The sequence below is a fragment of the Acanthochromis polyacanthus genome, chromosome 13, assembly GCF_021347895.1.
Source record: "Acanthochromis polyacanthus isolate Apoly-LR-REF ecotype Palm Island chromosome 13, KAUST_Apoly_ChrSc, whole genome shotgun sequence".
In the NCBI taxonomy this organism is placed as follows: domain Eukaryota; kingdom Metazoa; phylum Chordata; class Actinopteri; family Pomacentridae; genus Acanthochromis; species Acanthochromis polyacanthus.
The window spans coordinates 17,620,657-17,644,429 of record NC_067125.1 but is presented as its reverse complement, the minus strand read 5'-3'; the positions used below and the strand labels follow the sequence as shown (position 1 = coordinate 17,644,429).

At 40.4% G+C, this 23,773-nt stretch overlaps 1 protein-coding gene and 1 long non-coding RNA gene across 2 annotated transcripts in view; one reads left to right on the top strand and one right to left on the bottom strand.

The window, feature by feature from the left end:
* dner (delta/notch-like EGF repeat containing) overlaps nucleotides 1-23,773 on the top strand; it is a 97,914-nt gene that overhangs the window by 59,461 nt on the left and 14,680 nt on the right. Inside the window, 8 exon segments of the mRNA XM_022192593.2 lie at nucleotides 1,210-1,510; nucleotides 1,513-1,553; nucleotides 1,651-1,723; nucleotides 1,726-1,747; nucleotides 8,985-9,148; nucleotides 14,673-14,821; nucleotides 15,819-15,972; nucleotides 17,557-17,670. Of these exon segments, the coding sequence (XP_022048285.2) occupies nucleotides 1,210-1,510; nucleotides 1,513-1,553; nucleotides 1,651-1,723; nucleotides 1,726-1,747; nucleotides 8,985-9,148; nucleotides 14,673-14,821; nucleotides 15,819-15,972; nucleotides 17,557-17,670 (1,018 nt within the window).
* Nucleotides 9,526-10,957, bottom strand: LOC127536761 (uncharacterized). Its single transcript, XR_007945954.1, has 2 exons — nucleotides 10,507-10,957; nucleotides 9,526-10,020 (listed from the first exon to the last, which is right to left on the bottom strand). It is a non-coding gene; the product is annotated as an uncharacterized LOC127536761 (long non-coding RNA).

The following is a 23,773-nucleotide window of genomic DNA, read 5'->3' as shown; positions in this document are numbered from 1 at the left end:
CGCCGTGACACATGAAAAAGGTCACGAGCTGGACTCTTAATGCTTCCTGTAACCCAGACGAGCCAGCACTGCTGCTCTCTAAAGGTTGATAAAGTCGTTCCCTGGTGCCGTTTGAGTGCAGATAAGAGCAGCAGACTGTGTCAGGATCTGGAGAGCGGCCTGCTGAGACTGTTGGGGCTGCCGAGTTCCAGAGGAGAGGAAGTTTGATCGAGGCATCGACAGTGGAAAAACCTGGGAGAGATTATCCCTAATGAGCGGTGACTCGGTCGTGGAGAGAGCGAACTGTTAATGACGCCGCCTTGTTCTGCTTCTCGCTGTGTCTCTCACATACTTGCGTTCATGTCTGTATACACCGAGGGATTCGGAGTGAGCATCATTACCGTGTCTTGCTCACCTTCTCTCCTGCCTGTGTTTTGTTTTTCTCCCGGCTTTATTAGACCTGTTTCTGAAACACATTTAAATCAGACAGCTGGAGCTGCAGATACCTGAGGCTGTATCAGTGAATTTACCCAAAAATGAGAGGCAGCAGGATTATAGACGTTCTTAAGCTCATGAACGCTCTAAAAGCCTGGCAAAAGGCTACACTGTGTTCAGGCAGTAAGCTTTGTAAGCTCGGCTTTGTCCTCTTTCACCTTCAACATCCATACCAGAATGTTTTCTCTAAATATGATTCAATTATTGATGGGGGGAACCCAGCATGAAGGAGGCTGTCAAAATGCATTTTTCTCATTGCTGCATGATGGGGGAAACCTTATGTGGGGACAAATTTTAAGGTGTGTGAAGGTATGTGTGGATTCATACTGTGAGAGTGAAAGATGGAGGGAGGAATGCAGTCCCTCCTCAACTGGACAGAAAGACAGGGTCAGAAAGTAATAAAGAAACAAGTGGAGGGTGTAAACAGGAAGCTGAGTCAGAGAGCAATAAAATAAGTTGCTGAGGAGCTTCAGAGAATGGAAATGATCCCTGGACTCTGCAATTTCTTGTCGTTCCACATTATTTGACACACCCACTCCATTCAGATTGACTCCTCCATTGACATTTTGGGCTGTCAGTGTAAAGAATGACAATAAGTCACAAAAAGATGTTCTGGCAGCATAGAGGACAGGTGAAAAACACTGTTAGATAAAAACGTTTTTGTCCTGCTCCTCTCTCCTCCGGTGTTTTCGCCGTTATTTATTTTCTTTTGTTTATTTCCCCCCATTATCTCAGTTTTTCACAGACCCCTGTGCCAGCAGCCCCTGTCTCCATGGAAACTGCAGCCGGAGCGATGACGGGGAGGAGGGGGAGCCGGCCTACACCTGCGAGTGCACCGAGGGCTACGAGGGGGAGAGGTGCGACCAGATCCTATTGGACCTGCCGGCCGCCGACTGGGACCCCGCCACCCCCTCCGCCCCCGAGCTGGCTACACCCGTCGCCTCAACCACCGCAGCCGCCACTCAGCCACCGCAGCCAACCACCATCCCCTCCACCACCACACCGGCACCTCCCACCCTGCAGCCATGGCAACCAAACCTGGGCAGAGGCTGCTGGTGGTGCCGTGGGAGGCAGACAGAGTGAGATAACTTAAAGGCTGAATTAAAGCTCCTTCAGGTTGACGGTGGAAACTGTAAGTGAAGTCACCGTGTGTGTGTTCGGTGTGTTTTGCTTCAGGTGACTGAGGGTCTGCACTGCGTGAGTCCTGAGCTGTGTGAGCTCACATCAGGAACTCTGACTCTGTCTCTGGAGTGCCCGAAGAGACGGCTGTAAAGTAAGAGCACCATCAATTCCCTTTTATAACTGACTGCTGTCCCCTTAAATCAGGGTTGGTTTAACTAGCGAGGTGGCCCCAGGACAAATCTAGCAGCGGACCCCTATTTATGTCTTGTTTATCTCTCTCTATATGTGCGCTTGCATCTATCCTGTTGCTTTAACTGCTCCTCGGTTGCAGTTTACACAGCAGACTGCAGATGACAGCTTCATTATATTTTGCTCAGGGAACACTGCCCCACTACATGTCTGCAGTTCCCATTCTGCCCAGTTGGTAATCCCATCCTTTCCTTAAAGAAATACTCCACCAGGAATCAGGTTAAAAAAAAAAAAAACACTTGAAAGGTTGCTTTGGGATGTCTTTTGAATTAACAGTAGTTACAGTGAATCTGAAGGAAATCCAGTCAGCAGTCTTTCAAGCCAACACTCTGTGAATTTTTGATTCTTAACATCTACTCTGACTCACCGGATGTAGACTGAGGGTATAAATCTGCTCATTTCAAACAGTTTTCTCCATCTTATCATATTTAAAATTCCCCTTGACAGGAAACAACAACTTTCAGCATTATCCTACAGATGAATAAGGTGAGTTGAGGATTACAGGGTGAGCTTCTTCTCAGATCTTTATGTGTAGGCTAAAATGCAACAGCCACCTTAACATGTCTTTGGAGAGCATAGGTTGTTTTCCAGAGACAAACACAAATGGCAATTAATGAAAAGACTCAACTCATCAAAAATCTTTGTTTAGTCTTAAATTACTAACCTATAGCAGTCTAACACTAAGCTTATCTTTTTATGAAATCTGGTTTTAACACAGTTCCAGAACAAAAAAAAAACAACCTATGAATGCATCTCTTGAAACCCCAGCCTCCATCTCTCAGGACTCTGATCTGTTTCTGACTCAGCCATTGTTAGTTGGAGATGATCTGAGAAATCTTTTTTTTCTTTACCTGGAAGCCAGCATGTGCCAGTGACATTGATTTGACCAGTGTACTGATCTGTTCCACTTGAAACAAGCTTGTGTGACATCGGTTTAATAAGAATCTGCCAGAGCTACACAATTCGTGTGTGGTTTTAATGAGTCCTGTGAGCTCCTGCAGAGCCAAAGTACAGACAGGTTCCTCCTGTTGGGCACCAATTATCAAATTATGTTTGTTTGCTTCATCAGTTAAATTCTTACCACAGAGTCCTCAGACCTCTTTTATTGTGTTTTGTGGTGTTTTCTCTTGTGGGAATTAGCCATCATAATGACAAGAGGTTTGTCTGTATGTAAAACTGCTCCATTCTAACAAGTTTTTCCTCACTCCACTGTTTTTGCAGAGACACAGACCACAGCTTTCTAAGTTTAGCTGCACCCTGGACGACTGTAATTTGGTTTAAAGAAACACAAACAAACCAGAGCTTTTTAACCCCGACAGCAGAATGACACTGACAGGACAGCTGATCATTATGTGCTACTGAATGAGCTCTTAAAGCGAGCCAGACCTTTCATTCTGTGATAGGCATTGACCAGATATGTCCTAAATTAGTTAATTTTATTGCAAGGATTACTTTTGTTTTGGCATTTAGCAGTTGAGCTTTTCACTGAATTTCATTTAGAAGTGAATGCCAGTGACTTTTGTAGCCATTTGCAGCTGTTTCTTTAAGACTTCTTTAGTCCTTTTTATTAAGTGGGAAATATTTAATTTAGCTAATCATGGTTAACGATTGACTGATTTTCAGGCTGCTTGATCATCGATCATCATATTGGTGTCATTATTATTCGTTAACAGATTCCTGATACAATAAATTACCTGAAAAATGTTGTTGTCTGATGCAGTGACCTCTCTTTGTCTGTAGTCGCCACACATAGCAGTGACTTGTTAGGAGCCACTCAATAGTGAGTACATGTAAAAACTTGTCTGTTAATTAAACACATAAAAAAAAAAAAATTCAATACGGTATTGCGTTGGAGTTCTTATAAATTTTCACACTAAAATTTTAGATTTTACCATTAATGTATACTGGCTCCGAATGCTGGTTATTAAACCCCTAAATGATAATATTAATTGGTATGAACAGACCAGATCAGTCAACCATTATTTTTAATACCTCCACCTCTTTCATTTACAACTAGAAAACTTTTCCAACTCAGTTTCTCTCAAGAGTCTTGAATAATATGACAATTAGTGTGCATAGGAGTGATCAATAGCGGCTAAAAGATGGTCCAAGATGTTCAACTCTAAAGCACATGTGTCCAGTGAGCACTTTTCAGGCTGGTGTTAAATAAGGACAAAACTCCCAAAATCTAACCCGAAAAACCACCTCAGCAAAATCTGCCCTGCATTCTAGATGCTAATCAGCAAAAATAACAACAAAGCACTCAGTACAGTGGATTATCTGCATAATTACCATGAAGAAAACATTAAAATAGAAGCAACTGTGTGCAGCATTTCATCCGTCTCCTTACCATGGAAACATAGCGCAGCTCACAGCTTTTATAACTAATAACCTTTCATTTGAATCTAGTCGTGACCCACCTCTAGCTTGTAAGACTGTTTTACACGACCGCAGGTGTATTCCGTCCTTTCAGAGCTTGTTTGCTCATAAATAATGTTACAATTGCTCAGTAAATAAGGGTCAATGCATTATTTAGAAGAAATGGTCAAGGTGAATGTTGGACGTCCTTGATGTTGCGCCTCATTATGGATGGGGAGCACGACTCAGGGCCCTGATCACGATGGCAGACTGGGAGCTGCGAGTTAATCAGCTTCTGCTGCTTTGTTTTCAAACTGTATAATTACACACAACACCTGAACGCTCACTCAGTGAAGGACACTCACACAACCTCACACGTGGCACTCAGAAATGAAGTGATGATCCAAAAGTGACATCGATTTAGAGACGCTGATAGAAGCGTAATGAAGCTTTGTATCCCACAGAGGCTGAGAGAGCGAGAGAGGCAGCAGCTGTAATATCTCTACAGATGCTCTGTTTGTGAACGCTGATGCTAAGTATCACTCACGAGAATATGAACTCTTTTAACCTGCTAAATCCCAAGCAGTTTCGAAATCCCAAGCGTTTATCGCTCCTGTCAGTGTTTTGTTTGCGTGGCAATACAAAGCTCTGCACCTCTATGGAAACAGCACAGCCATGAGTAGAAGAAGAGAGAACTCAAAAATCTGTTTTGTCATCATTAGTTGATTTTTTGGATTATTTATTTGACAAAACGACATGTACAATATTTCCACCAGTTTTACCAATACTGAATAAAAATGGATTCTACTTATATATAGAAAGCTGCTAACTTTCTTGTGTTTTTCCCGTACTGGAATCTATCTGTTCTGTGTTAACACTGCCTGCAGTTCAGCCAAATTCAGCTGAAAAAACTCTGTTTTAGTAATGCGATTGTGGGTTGCAGCTGAGACACTAATGGCTCCTGGGTTGCTAAGAGGAGCTCAGAATTTTATCATTTTTACAGGATCTTATTAGTTGAAACGCTTTATTTTTTGATGAATTTCTAAATGATGCATGTAGAATAAAGCGATTTGGATGAAATATCGCAATTTTAGGCGTAGATTTAGTTAAGTTTCCCATCGGAACAGCATGTCACAGATGGTAAGTTTAATGACCATCCAAAGCTGAAAATCTAATGATTCTTTCTGTTTTTACAGTCTGGCTCTGATAAATGGTGTAATTTTGGCAGCGTTTTGGGTTCAGAGAGTTTAATGGAATTACTTTGAAATAATGATAAATTTAGTTCATAATAACTGACTGGCCACTAAATCAGCTTTAGTAAATATAAAAAATGATCTGAATACCATCAGAATCAAATGAAACAGAGACTTCCACTTTCCTAACACATATAAAATGTAGGTCATTTACAGAACTATCCCTGAAATATCACACAGCTCGTTTTAAGTGGAAGTAGCAGTGGTTCCCCAGATATCTGAGCTGCTCCTGTTGTCCCTCAGGCTGAAACAAAGGCAAATTCATTTCAGCTAGTAGTCGCCTGTCTGCAGTCTTTATTTCAATCATTATTTCGGTCACTGCTCACAGCTTCACCTTCAGGCTCAGCCTTCTCTTCAGCGCAGCACCTTGGGACAGCCTTCGTGTTGATCCACCTGTGAAGCTCCAACTTTTGTCTCACTCTTGAACTTAGCGTTAAAACATGTCCTCATATAGCCTCAGTTCTGCCTGGCAGACGATTTATTTTAAAGTTGGCTCATATAAACAGCAGTGTCCACTGTGAGGCAGTCACTTTTTAAGAAGATGTTTAGTGTTGGCTTTAATTAAGATTTATTGATTACCATTTTATCTCTTTTATACAGGCAAGTTTGGCACTGGTGTTTTATCTTCTAATAACAAATCAAGCAGCTTTACACCAACACTTGCTGTCTGATCCCTGCTATCTGATTCTTGTACGTGCAATGAACATATTTTTAGCCATGCGGATCATGTATCTGCTGCTTTTAATCTTCATTCTCTGTTTAAAACACTCTCAGCTGCGTTTCTTTCTATGAAAAGTACTGTAGAGGTAATGATAATTATTGCTCTTGTAAGTTGCAAACACTCATTAGAACAGATGCACAAAGGCTGAGAGGGTAATCACAGAGTGTTTTATTTGTTTTTTGCTAATACGAAAATGATTATTTCAGGTGTGGAATTGAGGTTAGCAGCTTTAACCACGAGGAGCCTCATTGAAGCTGCTGAGCGTCGCTCTTACAAGCCTGGTTGATGGATTCCACTCTGCCCTTCTGTCTGTCTTTCACAAAGACTTGCAGTGCAGTGATCCGGCTCAGCTCGGCTTGGCTCTGCTCTTTACCGAGTCTTCAGCAAGCAGCTGGTGGAGTTTGCCATCTCCAGCAGGAAATATGGCTGAGGGAGACTGAGGGAGAAATGTTTGCAGATAAAGTTTTGAGCCACTGTTGGCAGCGTGAGCTTCAGCCACAGCAAACCTCCAGACAGAGGATTTATCCTCATTGTGCATGTAGTCCGTGGTTTCACTGGAAATGAGAGACAGAGCGAGCTCTGAGTCTCACAAAATATCATTTGGGTCACAGGAAATGTTGATTGGGGTGCGAGTTCAGACAAAGTGAGACAAGCTCAATAACTCTGTCTGCAGTACTTCATTAGTTTAGTCTTTTCTGTGACTCTCTGTAGTTAGTGTGGTGTCTGCACTGAGACGTATCCATCATTAGTTGTTTTCCAAAGGTATTTTATCAAAGTATTTACCAAAGTAAAGACCCTAAACTATCCTCTAGAGAGGGGTTGCCTGAAAACTTTGCTAATTTTGAATACATGAGTGCACTTAATGAATATTGTGTACATAAGAATCAGATGTGTCCTTTTACATTCTCATGACAGTGGATGGATGCCGTAGTCTAACCTTTCAATCACTTGGTCAATGGTTCCTCCAATGGGGGTCCAGGGGAAGGCCTTTCAGATCTGACAGGTCAAATTCATTAACGGAAACTCTGACGTCCACGTTTCAGTGGATGCAGCTAGTCTGTACAAGTACAGCTGAAAGCACAGTTCAGTGCCTGCAGCAGTTGGTGTAGCTGCAGCCATTCAGCTTTGTATGCCATCTATAAGCATCACGGAGATCACAAACAGTTTGCCTGTCGATGAGGAGCACCAAGGCCTCTAACACTGACAGGAGCTGAAGGTTATTTTTTTGCCTCCAGCTGTTCGTAGGAGTTTTTCCTCTGAGTTTATTAAAGACCTGAAGCATCAGACAGCAGCAGGATCCATATGAGCATCTCCAAAGTGAGAAGGGTGTGCACATTTTCATTCACAACGCAACACAACACAGCGAGACATAACACAACGCAGTGCAATATAACACAACACAATATAACACAACACAACACAACGCGACACAACATATCAACACAACATAGTTGTAACTTCGTTAACTTCATTAATCACTGCAGTAGTGTGGATACAGGACAGATCAAGCTTTAACAGTAATTACACCACATACTTTTCTACAATCTTCAGTGCCATTCCATGTCTCTCTGCTGTCAGTGGTGAGAGTGTGTATGTGTGTGTGTGTGTTTGTGTGTGTGCATGTCCAGTTGTGTGCATATATGTATATATGGAGGGAGGGGGGATGGGTTTTCTTGTTTTTAATGTTTTTAAATGTTATTCAGCACTTCGTGTTCTAATTTTAACTGTATGAAAAGTGCTGTATAAATAAAGTTTGATTTGATTTAGTTTTCCGCATCACAGCTCTAAATGTTTCATCTGTTTACGAAAGTCAAAATATCTTTCCACCATATCAAGTTATCTTTTATTAGGGAGGTTTTTCCAAATCACAGCAGTGTATTTGCAGCAGCGACATTATAGTCCCTGTGGATTCATTACAGACTGTGATTTCTCTACTCAATAAAGTAACTGCCAAAATATGGCAATGGGTAGCCTACCAACAATGAAAACACATTTTATTGTAACATAAGTTGCTGTAGCTTGAAAAATTATATTCAGACAAAGATGCAATTTCCAGTGTTCAGATCATTTTAAGAAATCACGTTTTCCCCGTTAAAATATTCTGCAGCAATAACTTTGTTTTGAAGTGCAGTTATACAAATCACCAACGAGTGCATCAGTTAACTAATAACAATGACTGTAAAATAAGAAACTACATAATGAAATTCCTGAAATTCATTTGTTTGCTTGTTTGTTTTTGAGTGCCATCCACTGCTTTCTTCAGTCCTGAGTACAAACATGGGACAAAATGTCCTTCAGTACAAACTGACCGTCAGCTTCATTGCTGCGGAGCTGCTGCTGACCACCATTTGTACAGAACAGAGGAGGATATTTAATTTTTAATTTTTTAATCAAGCTTCTTGTTCTGGCTAAAATAAGGATTAGAAGTAGAAACCTCCACAATGAGGATTAGTTCAGTTATCTAATCTTTCAAACAGATTTTGTCAACATTTTAATACCATTTGACATCTGGCAAGACGAATTAGGTCTCCACTGGAGATAGAAAATAATAGGGGTGCAGTTTGTGGATTGTACTATCCATTATTTACACTGTGAAGTCTGCAAAGTTGCAGCAAAAGCTGAAAAGCAGCTGAGGAGTGTCAGCAATTAAAAGTGCATCATGTCAATGGGAATAAACTTTTGTTTTGGGTCAAACTGTAGACAAAACCTCCAATCATCAGATTCTCCTCCAGAGTTCTCTTACCTTTTCAGTCCCCAAAACTTCATACTTTCCTCTCTTCTTCACTTTGTTTCTCCTCTCTAACCAGGGTGGTGGTGAACACCAGTGGAGCTCCAGTGCTGTGGCGCGTGAATGAAGAGGGTTTTCTGCGTTCGTCCATTTTGAACGGCACAACAATGTGGTTTCTGCAGGCCGCTGATGGACTGGTGGTGCCTGACCACGCGCTGCCTCTGGGACAGAACTACTTCCTCAGTAAGAGTCCAAACTTTTGAAGTGATAAACTTCACTAATGTGCAAATATAAGCATTCCAGCATATTAAACTAAGATGGGAAGTGTTGCAAAAAGTGTGCTGAATGAATATCGTCATTTTGCTGGATTGAGATCATACTCCAGGACACCACAGACTAGCTTTTAGTCTTGATTTTTCTTTACATATAGTATATGTACATGTAACCCTCTCCAGCACCCGTCACCTTAGACAGGGTGAGGTGCTACAAAAGAAAAGGAAAAAAAAAAAAGGTAAAGGGTTATCTCTGACCGAGGCTCGAAGAGGAGGTGGCTTTATGCTGGCCTGTCTGTGGAAGCAAACATATAAATTTCACCCCAAAGAACACACGGTGACAAAATGTAAAGTTTTAAAAGGAAGTATAATCACTGAAATGCAGAATAGAAATTTTGCAATTTCAGCAGCTCAGAAATAATAAAATTGAATACTGGAAAAAAAAATAGCAGTGAAATAATAAAAGAAAATGAAATTATCTTCAGTTGTCTTCAACAATCAGTTACTATAATTTAGTTCAAATTCAACCAGAACACAGGTCTATCCAGATCATGAAAGAACATTTAAAACAAAACTCTGAGATCTCAGGAAAACAATAAATGAAAAAAACTCCAAAAAAACAAGACCAATAGACCAAGGAATTAAATGAAATAAAACGAGTGCACTCGTCCTACCGCCCTCCCTCAAAAGCAAGTCCAAAGTCAATGGTTGTTGAACCAAGTGGTGTCCAGGATGGGGAAGCAAGATGGGGAATCAGGGTGGAGAAGCAGGTCTGTCGCAGTAGGAGACGGTGGACGGAAGCACCAGGAATCCAGCAGAAGGATGTCAACACAAAAAAACAGCCTACACAGTAGGTAGAGAATTACTAATCCATTCTACAACAAAGCTCAAGTTAGCATTATTCACTAACATTTTCATAAGCTCAAGTTAACATCAATAATAACTTCATACATTTCAGAAAACCACATACATATTATCATAATAGCACCAATAACATATTTAACCAACTTTACCAAGCAGTAGAATAAGAAATACTACTACTAGAAATACACATTTGGCTAGAAACCATGTGCTCCACATCCAAACAGGCCTTATTTGGCTAGCGCCGAATAGTTTGGCCATGAAAAACACACACAATAATGGGACGAAAGGGTAAAAAAACACAAAAGCATTCACAAACAAAATATTTCCAGTTTCAAATGATAATTACCCTCACGAAAACATCCCGACTGGTTTTTAATAAGAGCAAAGCCTAGTAAGTAGTTCAATAGCCACCGCAGCTACCATGCTAAAATGCCACGATGCCATGTTAGCGGCTATGCTACTCACCGGGAATGATTTTCCTTCACTCGGTCAATAGCCGCACAAAATGACAGCTCCTTGGAAACTCCAAAGTATCCAGTGATGTTCCAGTCTGCTATCTCCTCTATTTTCTTTTCTTCTCTATTCTTTTCAAATTCCAAAAATCCAGGACGACAGACACCACCCAGCACCGCAAGCAGGAAGGCAAAAAACGTCAAAGATAGCTTATAAAAAAAAAGATGATCACTCCTCGCACCTTTCATGCACCGGAGTCGCAACTGCTTCTCTTAAAGGAGCAGTAACATAGCGTCAATACTTAAGGTGCAGCTAAAGACGAAAAGTAAATAAACAAACAAATAAATAAATAAATAAATAACCAGGGCCTTATAAACCCGGGTTACATACATATATAGTAGCACTAGGTGGCTACTGGAACTAGCCAGTAAACAACTGACCATGACTGCATATGAAAGATTTATTAACTAAAGTATGAAACTTAGCTGGTAAATCAGGGAATTTGAATCATAGCTCTATCAAAGCTACGTAAAGCTTGCAAAAAAGAGAAAATAACAATAATTAAACTTTTCTTATCTCTACTTTTCTCATTTGAAGTACATGTCAGTTCGTCCAGCAGACACAGAGAAGCTGAATGAGAAACATTTTGAAATACCTCCAAGTAGCTCATTTACAACTGAGCCAAAAACATCAGAGGATTAATGAATTTAAATAAATTGTAATTACAGCGTTTATTCTTGACATGTCAGTGGGGAGAGGAACATAACATTTGCATATATGCGTCAGAATGCCGTATTTGCATATTAAACAGATATTTATGCTGATATTCCATCTGTATTTTCAAACTCACTTTCATTCACACATGGAGTTTGTGAGCATTCGTGCAATGGTGCCAATGAAAAAAATAGAAAAAAAAACGGTGGTGTGGGGAGGGGGTAACTGGAGGCTCACTCTTTGACTGAAGGGCTGGCTGACCTCTGTGTGTGCTCTACATACCTGATGCTGTTTCACTACTCTCCCTGTCTGCTGACCTTGACATGTCTGCTAAAACTGTGGCGGCCATAGCTTCTGCTTCACCACAGAGAGAGAGAGAGAGAAAGAGGGAGAGGGGGAGATGACATTGGGGAGTTAAATCAGAGGGGAAGGAGGATAATGGAGGGTGGGAGAGAGGAAGACTCAGATAAGGAGGGAGAAAGACAGGAAAGGAGGGATGGCGAGGGGCAAAAAGGGATTAGAGGAAAGGACGGAGGGACGGAGGGTGCAGAAGGAGGCGGGAATGAAGGTCAAATTGTGAGAAAAGGATGAAGACACGCAGCTTATCTGATGCGTCTACTGTCAGAGGTCAGGCTAAATGAACAGCCCTCTCACATTCACACCTGATTTCAGGTGCAGGCCTGAAGGTGTTCGACCTTACGTCCTGCACAAAGCATCGGTGAGGATGTGGGAGAAATGAATCCATCTACACGAGTGATGGATGCTGTGATGTTGTGGCTGTGTACCTTGGCAGTTTGGTGAGCGATGACTGTGCAGATCCAGGATCTGATGTCATTGGGCTGATTATCATTTGGTGAGATGTGACACAGGAACAGGCAGGGTTATATCTGAGCTCTGATTGGCCGAGGAGCTTACATCATCGCTGTCGTCACCGGTGCACTTGCAGTTCGTTGGCTCTAAAAAATGGAAGTTAATGTTCACTACAAAGCTATTTTTATCTGAGTGCCCGTGTAGCTGTCAGCTTTGATTGAACATACAGTAGGAGATGTTCTGAATTTATCGATCCTGAGAGGAACGAGACAGAAAGGCACACATCACTACTTTGGTTGCTATAATGACCTGCTGGCACCAGCTCTTTCATTAACACTCAGGACTTCTTTTGCAAAATTTGTGTCCTTCTCCTAAAGCACTGTTAACAAGATCACACGTTTACAGACATTTGTGACTTCAGGCTGATTTCAACAAGCTGTTTGATCAGGAAATATGTTTACTGTTATAATTCAACATTTTAGCATGAGGTTAGAGGTAATGTCATAGTTTGCATAAAGTAAAGTATTGGACAAGCTGAAACTGAATAATGGCAAGATTATTACCAAAGTCGGTAGAATTCATCCTCTGGGAACCATAAATATTTTTACAAACTTTATTATTAGTATTTATAAGTACTGAGCCACATCTGTAGTATGGCTAAAAATGTACAAAAGATGTTGTATTGTTGCAAATAAATCTAAAAATCCTTGCTAGCATTGAATCAAGTTCTTTCTCCAATGGCATGGGGGTATATCTGCCACCTATACGGAATTTGCAGAAAATACAACAGATGTGACTATACCAGAGTGCAAAATCACTTAAATGTCACATTATTTCAAAATGAATCACCTCCCAAAATTGCAATAATTCCAGGTACAGTAATTCCTCCCATGAACATTCATTCTCTATACACCGCTTTGTCCTCACTAGGGTCGCGGGGGTGCTGGAGCCTATCCCAGCTGACTCGAGCGAAGGCAGGGGACACCCTGGACAGGTCGCCAGTCTGTTGCAGGGCTACATATACAGACAAACAATCACACTCACATTCACACCTAAGGACAATTTAGAGTAACCAACTAACCTCAGCATATTTTTGGACTGTGGGAGGAAGCCGAAGTGCCCGGAGAAAACCCACACATGCACAGGGAGAACATGCAAACTCCATGCAGAAAGATCCCAGGCCCAGGCCGGGATTCAAACCGAGGATCTTCGTGCTGCAAGGCGAAAGCGCTAACCACTACCCCACTGTGCAGCCCTCTCCCATGAACAATAAAAAGCAAAACTTTAGTAAAAACTAGAAACTTGGTACAACAAAGTGAATATACCTGTGATTACTAACAACCAAATTAGGAACCCTGTGATCACTGAAACAAAATTGAGTGCAACTGTGATTTCCAATTAGACAGATAGAAAATGACCTGTGAACACCAGAACTTACTTTATTTTGGATCTATGGCCTGTGTCTATTTGCATGTCTGCATCCTGGCTAGAAATGGAAAACATGGTATCTTAAAATTCTGATGGTGTGACTTAATAAAAATGAAAAATGATACAAGTAGATTGTTGACCGACTAAATCAGAGTGATACACAGTTGATGCAGTAACCAGGAGATAGAGAACAAACCTTAGTACCACTAATCAGAGCTGTAGCAGTCGTCCTCCTAAAACAATGCCACAGAGAGTTGATTAGTTTTACAATCAAAATCTGAAAAGCAGATGAGCAAGTGATTTAGATTTGGCACATGTTTCTGCAACAGCTCAGCCAGTGTGAGGGACAGTGCATAATGTTGGCCTGTATGTACGGCATCCAAGAAAACATTTTTGATTGCTCTTGGATGCTAAACTGCAAGATTAAGCTTCACTACAGATGAGAAGAAACCTGACATCATTCTTTGTTCAGATGATGTCAAGATAAATTCTTTTGACTTAGATGAGCTCCAGCATTGTTTTCTTTGTCCCTGGTTAGAACTACCACAGTGAATGCAAAGTCCTGACAGTGAAGCACGCAGCTTTGAGTGTTGATCATATGGGGCTGCATGAATGTAGAAGATATTGGTGAGATGACCTTTATAAATGGCACCACGAATGCAGAAAAGATGACTCCGCTCTGCAGAAGTTTGGCAGAAGAGGAATATTCCAACATGCTAATGATCCACAGCACACTGCAAAATCACACAAGTTTCTAAAGAAGAGAAAAGTAAAAACTATGACCTGGCCAAGTACGTTGCCTGTCTTGAATACAATAGAACAACTTTGGGGTGTTTAAAAGAGAAAGGCAGGGCAGAAAAACCCCTCAAGCAAAGAACTGCTGAAAAAAAAATCTCTGAATATCTCAGCCGAAATCTGGCATCGTCCATACTGAGCAGGAGTGAGTGTGCATCAAAAATAAAGATAGACATATGAAGTATTGAAGAAATCAACTGCTCACTACTGACTTCTTTCCTACATGGTATTTTTAATGTAGTAAATCTAAATTGTTACAAGATCAAATACTCTCCAGGTTGACTTCAATGTCATGCACTTATTCAAGCAAATTCTACATTAAAGTCATAATACACAAGGTTGGACTGATTTCTGTTAAATATACCTTTATTTTACATCAATATAAATGCTTTGTGAGTACATATTTAAGACCCTCCTCTCCTCTGTGGCAGGTGTGGTGCGTGTTGGTGCCCCTACAGCCCCGGAGGTCACCCTACGTCTGAACCTGACGGTGAAGGCCAGCAGCTGTGTGGAGCCCGGCAGCAGCTTCAGTGACCCCCAGTGCTCCGGGAAAGGCAAATGTATCACACAGCCCTCAGAGGTGAGAATTCTAGGAAACAAAATCCTCAAAAGCACAGGATGTTTCTTTTCCCTCATCAAGACACTTTTCGGCTTTGCACGATAAAGGCGCAAATGCACGGGAGGAAACGCTGCGCATTCATTTTATGCTTGAATAGGAAATCCTGTAAGCTCTAACAGGCTCAAATAAAAAGTTACCAGTCAGGCAGCACGTCTGAATGGAAATATTCAGCCTTTTAATTTTCACATGTTTCTTTTTCCTGTTCTACAAGAAGCCTGGTTTTAGAAATCCTTCTTCTTGCCAGCACAACAATGCAACTGCAAAATAAACAAATGCAAGATTTACATATTGTTAAAACCAACTGCAATATATCTGTAACTACTACACTATCACCAGAGCTGCATTAATGTATGCAGAAGCCCCTTTGAATCATTATTCAGAAATATAACAGCAGAAAGAACTCTCTTTGGGTTTCATTTAATGGTAGAGAAGACTGCAGAGCTCTGCAACAAACAATGCAACAACTTATAGCAGTGTTGATGAAAGCGTGTTATTTTTAATTAAAAATATTTTGTGCTGGGGGTTAATCATTATTTACTGCTGATAGTTAAAAATGCACATAGGTCTTCTCGAAAGTAACATAATATTGTTAAAGCTGGCCTGAAGACAAAGAAATGCTGCAGTAGAAGAAGAAGCAGTTAATACCCACTAGTCCTCCAACTAGGAGACGAAGCAGCAGTGATTCTCACTAAGCATGAACAAAGTGCAGAGGGAATGTCGCAGAGGTCTGTTCGTGGTGTCTCTTTTTATGCTCAGTTTCTCATTATCATTCCCGTCGCTAGTACAGAATATCAGGCTGTGTCACTGCTCCTCATAATTGCTTTGTTGTGTCACTGAATTATTTTACAACGCGCAATCTCATTATTTCTGTTTCACAGCTTTTTATCCTCCTTCCATCTCTCATCTCTCGTTGCTGCACCTTAACGCTGTTTGATTTGTATGTGATTATGTTCTGCAGAGCACTTTCTTCTGCGAGTGCGAGGACGGCTACACTGGAATTTTTTGCGAGGAATTTGACGCCTGCCACCACCGACCTTGCCGCAACAACGGCACCTGCACTGACGTTAGACAGGGAGGCGAAGGACGCAACTTCACCTGCACCTGCCAGCCAGGTGTGTGTGTCCGTGTGTGCATTACGTCATTTTGCACAGCCTCGGACTCCTGATGTGTTTATTTCGGTGCTGCCTGTAACGTGGTGTGTGGAAAACCCTCGGGAGTCTGCCTGTGTGGTCTCAATTGGTTTGATTAGAGCTGAGCAACGAGAGCCTCTTTGTTTTAGAAAATGTCTGAATGAGAACGCAGGAGCAGAGACAGTATTGAACCCTTGATCTTGTCACATTTAGTTTGGGACAGTGACTTGAAACAAGGGCCTCTGGTAGGAAGGTAAATGTCGGAGGGGACCACTGATTGCCAGTCACTTCCCATTAGGGGACTGAGCTAACAAGCCCCGTGTGAGTGGCAGATGAGGGGAAATAAAAAGGTGGAAACAGACAATAGTCAGCACTGCAAAATGGAACCTAACAAGGCAGCTTTAGTGGACAATGATGACTTTTTTAAAAAAATGCATTTTTGTTTACTAAGTTCTAGATTAGCTGCCAATACCAGCTACCTTTTGATGTATGAAAAATTATAACCAACAAGCAAATAGTAACACTTAATTAACCCTCTGAAATCCAAGCGGTTTCTGGCCCATTTTTGGTCCTGCATTATTTTTACTCACGGTTTGATCATTTTTCACTCCAATATAAAATTCTTCACCTCTATGGAAACAACACAACCACAGTGAGAAGTACTTAGAGCTCAAAAATGTAGTTTGTACAGCAGAACACAGAACACTAGAAATGCTATACTATTATATTTTTACTATTTTATGATTTATTTTTATAAAATAAAATAATGAAAAACGAAATAAACAAACATTAAATCATGTGCTGCATTTCTCCAAATGCCACAGTTGTTACCAAAACTTGAAAAACTGAGTGGCTCTACATATTATATATATTTTACTACTTTAAAAAAAAAAAAAAAAAATCTGTGTGCTTGTGTTCTGTCTGCTCTGTATAAACACAGCCCGTAGTTCAGGTAAAAATTCTCAGAATTTTTGTCATAGGACTGAAAAGCACTAAAAGCTTTTTAATGTAAAACCCAGACTTTAAAATTTTTTTTAGATAGTGTGTTTAGTGCAAATGATAAATCTGGAATTATTTAAAAGAGACATGTAAAATAAAGTGCTTTGATGAAATATGATTTTTTTTAGCTTCAATTTGGTTAATATTCTAGTTGCAGCTGCAAGTCACACATAATTACTTCAAAGATCATTGGAAGGTCAAACTAATTATTTGCTGCCTTTTTTTCTCGATTTCTTACTCTGATAAATGGTGTAATCTTAGTGATTTTAAAAAAGACAACATGCCTTTTAAACCCTTTGGTGGCCTTTGGGATTAAGAGGGTTAATATCGTAGTCTTTCACAATAAATCACATTTTAAAAACTATGAAAACAAAAACAAATACAAATCCAGCTTCTGAATCCTATCTATAACTTTGTGGCTCCACAAACTGCTCTTTTATGTGTTACAATACATCATGTAGAAACCTGCCTTGCAAGATAACTGCATATAAAACTGCAATGTACTGTGTATCTTTTAACAGACCACATGGCCGCTAGTTAACACAACCATGGCTGTGTGTTTGTCAGGTTATGAAGGCGAGCGCTGCCAGTTGCTGGTTGACCACTGCATCTCTCAGCCTTGTAAGAACGGAGCCACGTGTTTCAGCAGCCTGGCTGGGCCCAGGTGCTACTGTCCTGAAGGTAGGAACCCAGTTGTCGCATGCTGGAACCAACTGTGTGCTTATTATTGTGTGTTTGTTGTAACTGAATCAGAGAAAAACGAGTGAAGCTGCCAGAAATACTTGGTCTGTTTGTCTATGATAGAAACAAATGGCGAGAAACCGTGGTAACAGCTCATGACGTTTGTGTGTCTTTGACTAAAGAGAATATGTAGAAATAATTTTGTGCATCTTGCAATAGCGTTCGCACTTTTCAGGTGTCTGATTGCAGTTGTCATGGGCTCTGTGCGTCTGCTGCATGTTTAACAGTATCTGTGCCACCAAGATGCTTAATTTAAACCTTCTTCTCTTCTAATTAGTCTTCATAGCCTGAGCGACCTGCATCAGCCTCTCTGGGGAAATATGTGACCGCAAAACTGCTGCAGAAACAGTATTTCTTAATAAGAGCACACTGGATTGCAATTAACCTACAGCATGTACACAGTCTGTATATAAGCAGCCAAAACACAGGATAAATATTAGATGGCAATGGACTAATAAAGACATAACAAAGTTAAAACAGTCAAAGAGGCCTCACTCACTCTGTAGCACCTGCTTGTAATATTAATCTGCTAAAAGAACAAGGTCTCCGATGAGGAAAGGAATTCATAATCCACCACTTGCTTATTTATTTTCATAAATTAAGAGAAACAGCGGTGAGAACTCTGCCAGCACAGTTTTTGCAAGGAGATTCTGTCAAGGGAGAGCTTTTAATAATTATTTGTTAATTCTGTGTCTGAGGGGACCCTGACTTATGGAGCAATTACCTGTCAGTGTGTTTATTTACAAGTGGCTGGCCAGTTTTAAAAAAGTGAATGACTAAAAAGGTGGTAAATATTATGGTATAATGAGGCATTTCTTTGCCAAAGGCCCTCTTAATGGAATACTTTTTCTCATGTCACAGTAGGAAAAGCAAAGGTGTTAATGCTGCAATCAATGGTGGCTAAATTCCTCTCAACAATGGGGAAAATTGTGCATAATTCTGTAATTTGCCGAAATTCACATTGCAACAGCAGTTTGTTTGGAGCATAGCTGCGAGGGAAAATCAGAAGCAGAGCAGAAATAGAGGAGCTCCACCTACACAAACTCAAAATGGTGAATTCATAAAAAAGAGTGCTTCGTTACAGGACATACTGTTTAACAAGTAATCAGTCAATAACTTAGTAATCAATCAGAGGACTGAACAATACTCTGATAGGACAACACACACGGCATGAGAACATACTGTTGCTTTGGGTTGAGTGGTGTTTATGTTGCTGCTAGATGAGGCCACTGGGTATTACATTCTGTTCCATGATAAATATCAGAAATAAAGCCCACAGTTTATGGTTTATTTTAGTGCAGAAATACATGAAGCCTTTTAAGTGTTCTGTCAAGTGGCACAAACAAGTTTGTATATGAAACACACAGGAAAAAAGAGATGTGCATCCATACCGATGAACATATCAAAGGAAGATGGTGATTTGAATGTCTTTGAATGCACCGCCTCTGGGCAAATCATCAAAACTCGGAGAGACTTTTTCATCCTGATTTATGTTTTTAACAGGGTGGCAGTAAAGGAGATGCTGTATAGTAATGTAAAGTTTCCGGGAGCAGAAAAACATCATCTTTTGAAAAAAACAAAAAGCCTTCATTAACACTCCAAGTCCAAGAATGCTTTACATTTCCTTTATGTGAAACCTCGCTATGTGTAGAACAGCGACAGATAACAAGAGGAGAAGGCATACAGAAGAGAATAAGACATTTGAAAAAAAACAGATCTGCTGTTCCCTGTTGTTCCTCCTGAAAGTCGCTTTCTAGTTATTTTACTTGTGTGTCTCAAAGACTCAACCAAGTAGAAACGCTCTGTAATACATGATAATTAAGACATTGTGAAGTAGTATCCTCCACTGGCAGGGAAATATAAGCTGAATCAAACGGCCTAATGAACACTCACACGGCACAGTTTCCTATTTTTCATGCTCATTGTTAGTGCTTAGCCAGGATCCTTTCCTCCCACTCCCATAAATCATGTCCAAGTTTTCTCTCAGTGTTTTTTTTCTGCACAGGCATGAAGAGCAAATAAAATGATGGGTGGCAGGACAACTCTAGTTGCTGTCATCAGTGATGCATCGGCTTTGTGATCACTAGGCCAACTATGACAGCATGAGCTGCATTTTTACTCACTGGAATCACCCTGCAGGGATCAAGATATTGTTACTGTTTGTTTTTCTGTCAGCGGCATTTCTCAAAAAGACACAGATTTTCAGAGAGAAGTTGAGCTGAGTAACTACCAAGTGGCCAAATGCGGCTTTTGGGATGTCTGTCCAGGGGTTGTTACTGGGTTTAGCCAATAGTCATAACGTAATCCAGACGGAGATTTGGGGCTGAGTAGTAACAGTAAATTTATACTGCAGTTAACACGGTTCAACCATCCAGTAAACCCAACTGGTAGTGAAGACATTAGCTTGGAAGTTGCAGTAGCTACCACCATCAGATATCTAGTTTTCCTTACATATCACCAGTTCTGTGAATAAACTCTCTGTCAGTTTGTCTTGTATACACTCATATTTGTTTCTGCAAAGCTGAGGCAAACAACATCACTGCTGTAGATGAGAAACCGACTGTAATACAATCGCTTTTATCAACAATTCCTCACACTTAGGCCACAGTGTAGCTTTATATTGGTTGACTGAAAGAATAAAACCTTTACCGTGCATTTATTTTCAGTAGTGGCACATCTCTGCTCTTCTTATTGTTCTCACAGCACCTTCTCTACAGTGGAAATTGTCCTCTGAGGGAAAAAAGTAACTCTCTCAGCTTTGCAAACCGTGTGTTTGTTTCCATTATGACCACTATTAGTCACAACTTGGCCGTTTCCGGATCTCTCAGGGGAAATATACGGACTGCTGCTGTCCATCGCCATGTCTCTTTGAGTAGATAAAAGCAGAAACAAACCATATTCTGTGTTTTATGAGGCACAGATAGGCAGGAACAAATTAAAGGGGTCTGGAGGCGAACAACTGAAGAAGCTGGATCAACTCTGAGATGACAAACATGCTCAAAAAAAACTCTAAACACGCAGTCGGATCAAATTATTTGTGTCTAAAATGCCCCAACTATCCAATTTGAGAAGTAAAAACTAATTTCCAAGTTAACTTTGATTATAACTTGAAGAGTAATGGGCCATTTATCAACAACAAACCTACCCTTCCGTGTCAGCTCTGCAGGAAACCACTCAGGGCAACAAAAACGGAAGAATTGAAAATTTCATTAGCTTAAAAAGATACCAACACAGAACCAGAGTTGTGCTTTTTTGTTTCTTACAGCAGAGTCACTTTCTTGAGGGAAATAAGCTTCAAGTGCCTCTATGGAAAGCAGGAATAGTGAATGATGCCAAGACTTAATCTCACATGCATATGGACACATCGGTACTGTGTTTAGACATACTTGAAAGATGCAAAAGCAGTCTTTCAATCAAAACTTCACAGGGCAAATTTGCTCTTATTTAAAAGTTAAAGCAGACTAAATAAAATGCCTCTGGGTAGAATCACAAATTGTAGAATCTGATATTTATGAAGGTCTGTGCTCTCTGAATGTCTTCTACAGTGTGTGCACAGTTATTATGCAAACTTTGTTCTTCGGGATTCACAAATACAGAGCTCTCAGTCAATCCAAGATGCTATTGAATCTTAAAAGTAGATGATGGTCTCTTTTAGATACATTTGTGCAATTATTAAGAAACTATTCTGCATTTTAAGAGTAACTTTAACAAATAAGTAGTGCAAACTTGAGTCAAGTCACATTTTTGGCAGTTCAAAATATACGCTAACCAATACAGCCAGCCTGGGGTTTGCTAGTTTCTCAATCTATTCACAATGAACTAAAGCACCACTGCAGCCTCCTTCATGCTATTCAAAGAGGTGTGTATCTTCCCTCACTGTAATTCTCATGTTGGAGAATGGCCTACATGTTACTAGGATGGCCAGGTTCTTATTCAATCATCCAAAAGGTCTTTGAGGTACCTGAATGCATATGATTATTATCCTACATCAAGATCATGGCCTTCTTGAATGTTGTTGATGTCCGCCAGATTTCAGAAACTGATCTTTAGTTTTGGGGTCAACTTTCAGTCTTCAACCCAAAAAATTGCAACGAGCTCATCCTTAACCCTTCTGTTGTCCTCATTTACAGCATCAAAAAATATTGTTCACTTGTCTGAAAAAAATCCCAAAATTCAGCAAAAAATTCCCCAAGTTTGTAAATTTGCAAAATCTTCAGGAAGAAAATTCCTTCAAAGTTTCCCTTAGAAGTTTTATTTTTAAAAAAATCCCCAAATTTGGCAAGAAATAAAAATAAAAAAACTAAAAATTGTAAATAAAAATATGAATATTAATTTTCCCCCAAAAAATCCTAAAAATATCTAGAATGATTCCATATATATCAGCAAAACCTCCAATATTTTGTTTCAGTACATTTGGAAAAAAAATCAACCAAAATCCAGTGAATTTCACTGGATTTTGGTTGCTCAACACGTTGATCTTTTTGTGAATGTTTTTAAGGAACATTTTTAACATTTCGTTTTTCCACCAAAAAATGTTCAAAGATTTCCCAACAATGTTGAAAATGTGGACAGCAGAAGTTTCACTGTGAAAATCTATATTTTTTCCCACATTTTCAAACTTTAAAACGGGCCATTTTTGACCGGCAGGGCGACATGAGGGTTAATGGTAGCATCCATACCGGTCCTCCTCCTCCACCCTGCTGGCACTTGAATCAAAGCGGTGTCCATTAGTGATCCAGTCATCCATCAGCTCTACCAAGAGTCACTATGATTTCATCTGTCCATCAAACCTTTAAAAAATCTGTTGTCAGGTAGTTCTTGACCTTATCCTGATACTTCAACTTGTTCGTCTTGTTTTAGCCTTCTTACCTCATCCATGAGTCTGAGCACTTGACACCTTGTACTTCTGGACACTCCAGCTTGGCTGCAGTCCTGGAGTACAGCAGCACTCAAGGATAATGTGTTCTCGGTCATTTCATCATTTCACATTTCATTTTTCTAAAATCTTTTGCAATTAATTTGCGCATTTTCTTCTCCAAATGTCTTACTGAAATGTCTGATTGTCCAGCAATCACACCTCAATAGTTTATCTTTTTCAAGAATATTACATCTGTATGAGACACATTTCACAATTTTTGACTTTCAGCGTCAGTTAAATCTCTTTCTTGGCCCGTTTTAGCCGAAGTAATGAGGCTGCCGAATTATTATAGACCTTAATGTAACGCATTAATCACTTTAGACTGCACCCTCTTTCATTACACAAGTACATGTCGGCGGAAAATGATTAAATCCAATAAGCACTCAGGTTTATATGGTTTGGAGTTGGAAAATGTGCAGAGCAATAATGATGAGGTCTGAACACTCACTTGCCAAGTGATTGTGCACACAGTGTAGTTTTTACTTTCATGCTCTCGCTACAAGGTGATGCAGAAGTTAAACCCATGTGGATGATGTGAATTTGAGAGGTGCGTGCATGTAAATTCTGCGCTTTGACTCGTAAACACTGACAGAAGAGGGCGAAGTGCGAATGTCTGCACTGTAGCTGCCTCCAGTCAGATGTAGACGGGCGGAGGAGTGAGCGGGCCAGCTAAATTTAAACTGTTAACTCCTTGGCAGGTTTGAACGCCAGCAGCAGGAGCGAACAGACTCCTCTCTGTCAGCTCGTGTCACAGTGTGAGTGTGTGCGCTCCTTTAGACTGTAGATGTATCGACAAATAAGCTGAAAATAGAGAAAAACTAGGAAAGAAATTCAGCTCAAGTTCTTGGAGAGAGCGATGAAGCTAAACACAGAGGAAAGCAGGGGATTACAGCATGACAGAGCAAATATAAATCATAAAATTAAATTTATGCGTGTGTTTTTGTGTTCATGTAAAAGAGGGAAAGGGAGAGAGGCAGGGGAGCAAAAACGCGAAGGGATGAAGCTGAACGAGTCAGTGGACAGAAAGAGAAAGAAGAGCTGTGGTGAGATTTTCGCCTGACTGCTGCAGATTACTGGTGTCTCTCTGCTGAATGATAAATGTCCTTCTCGCACAGTAAAATAAAG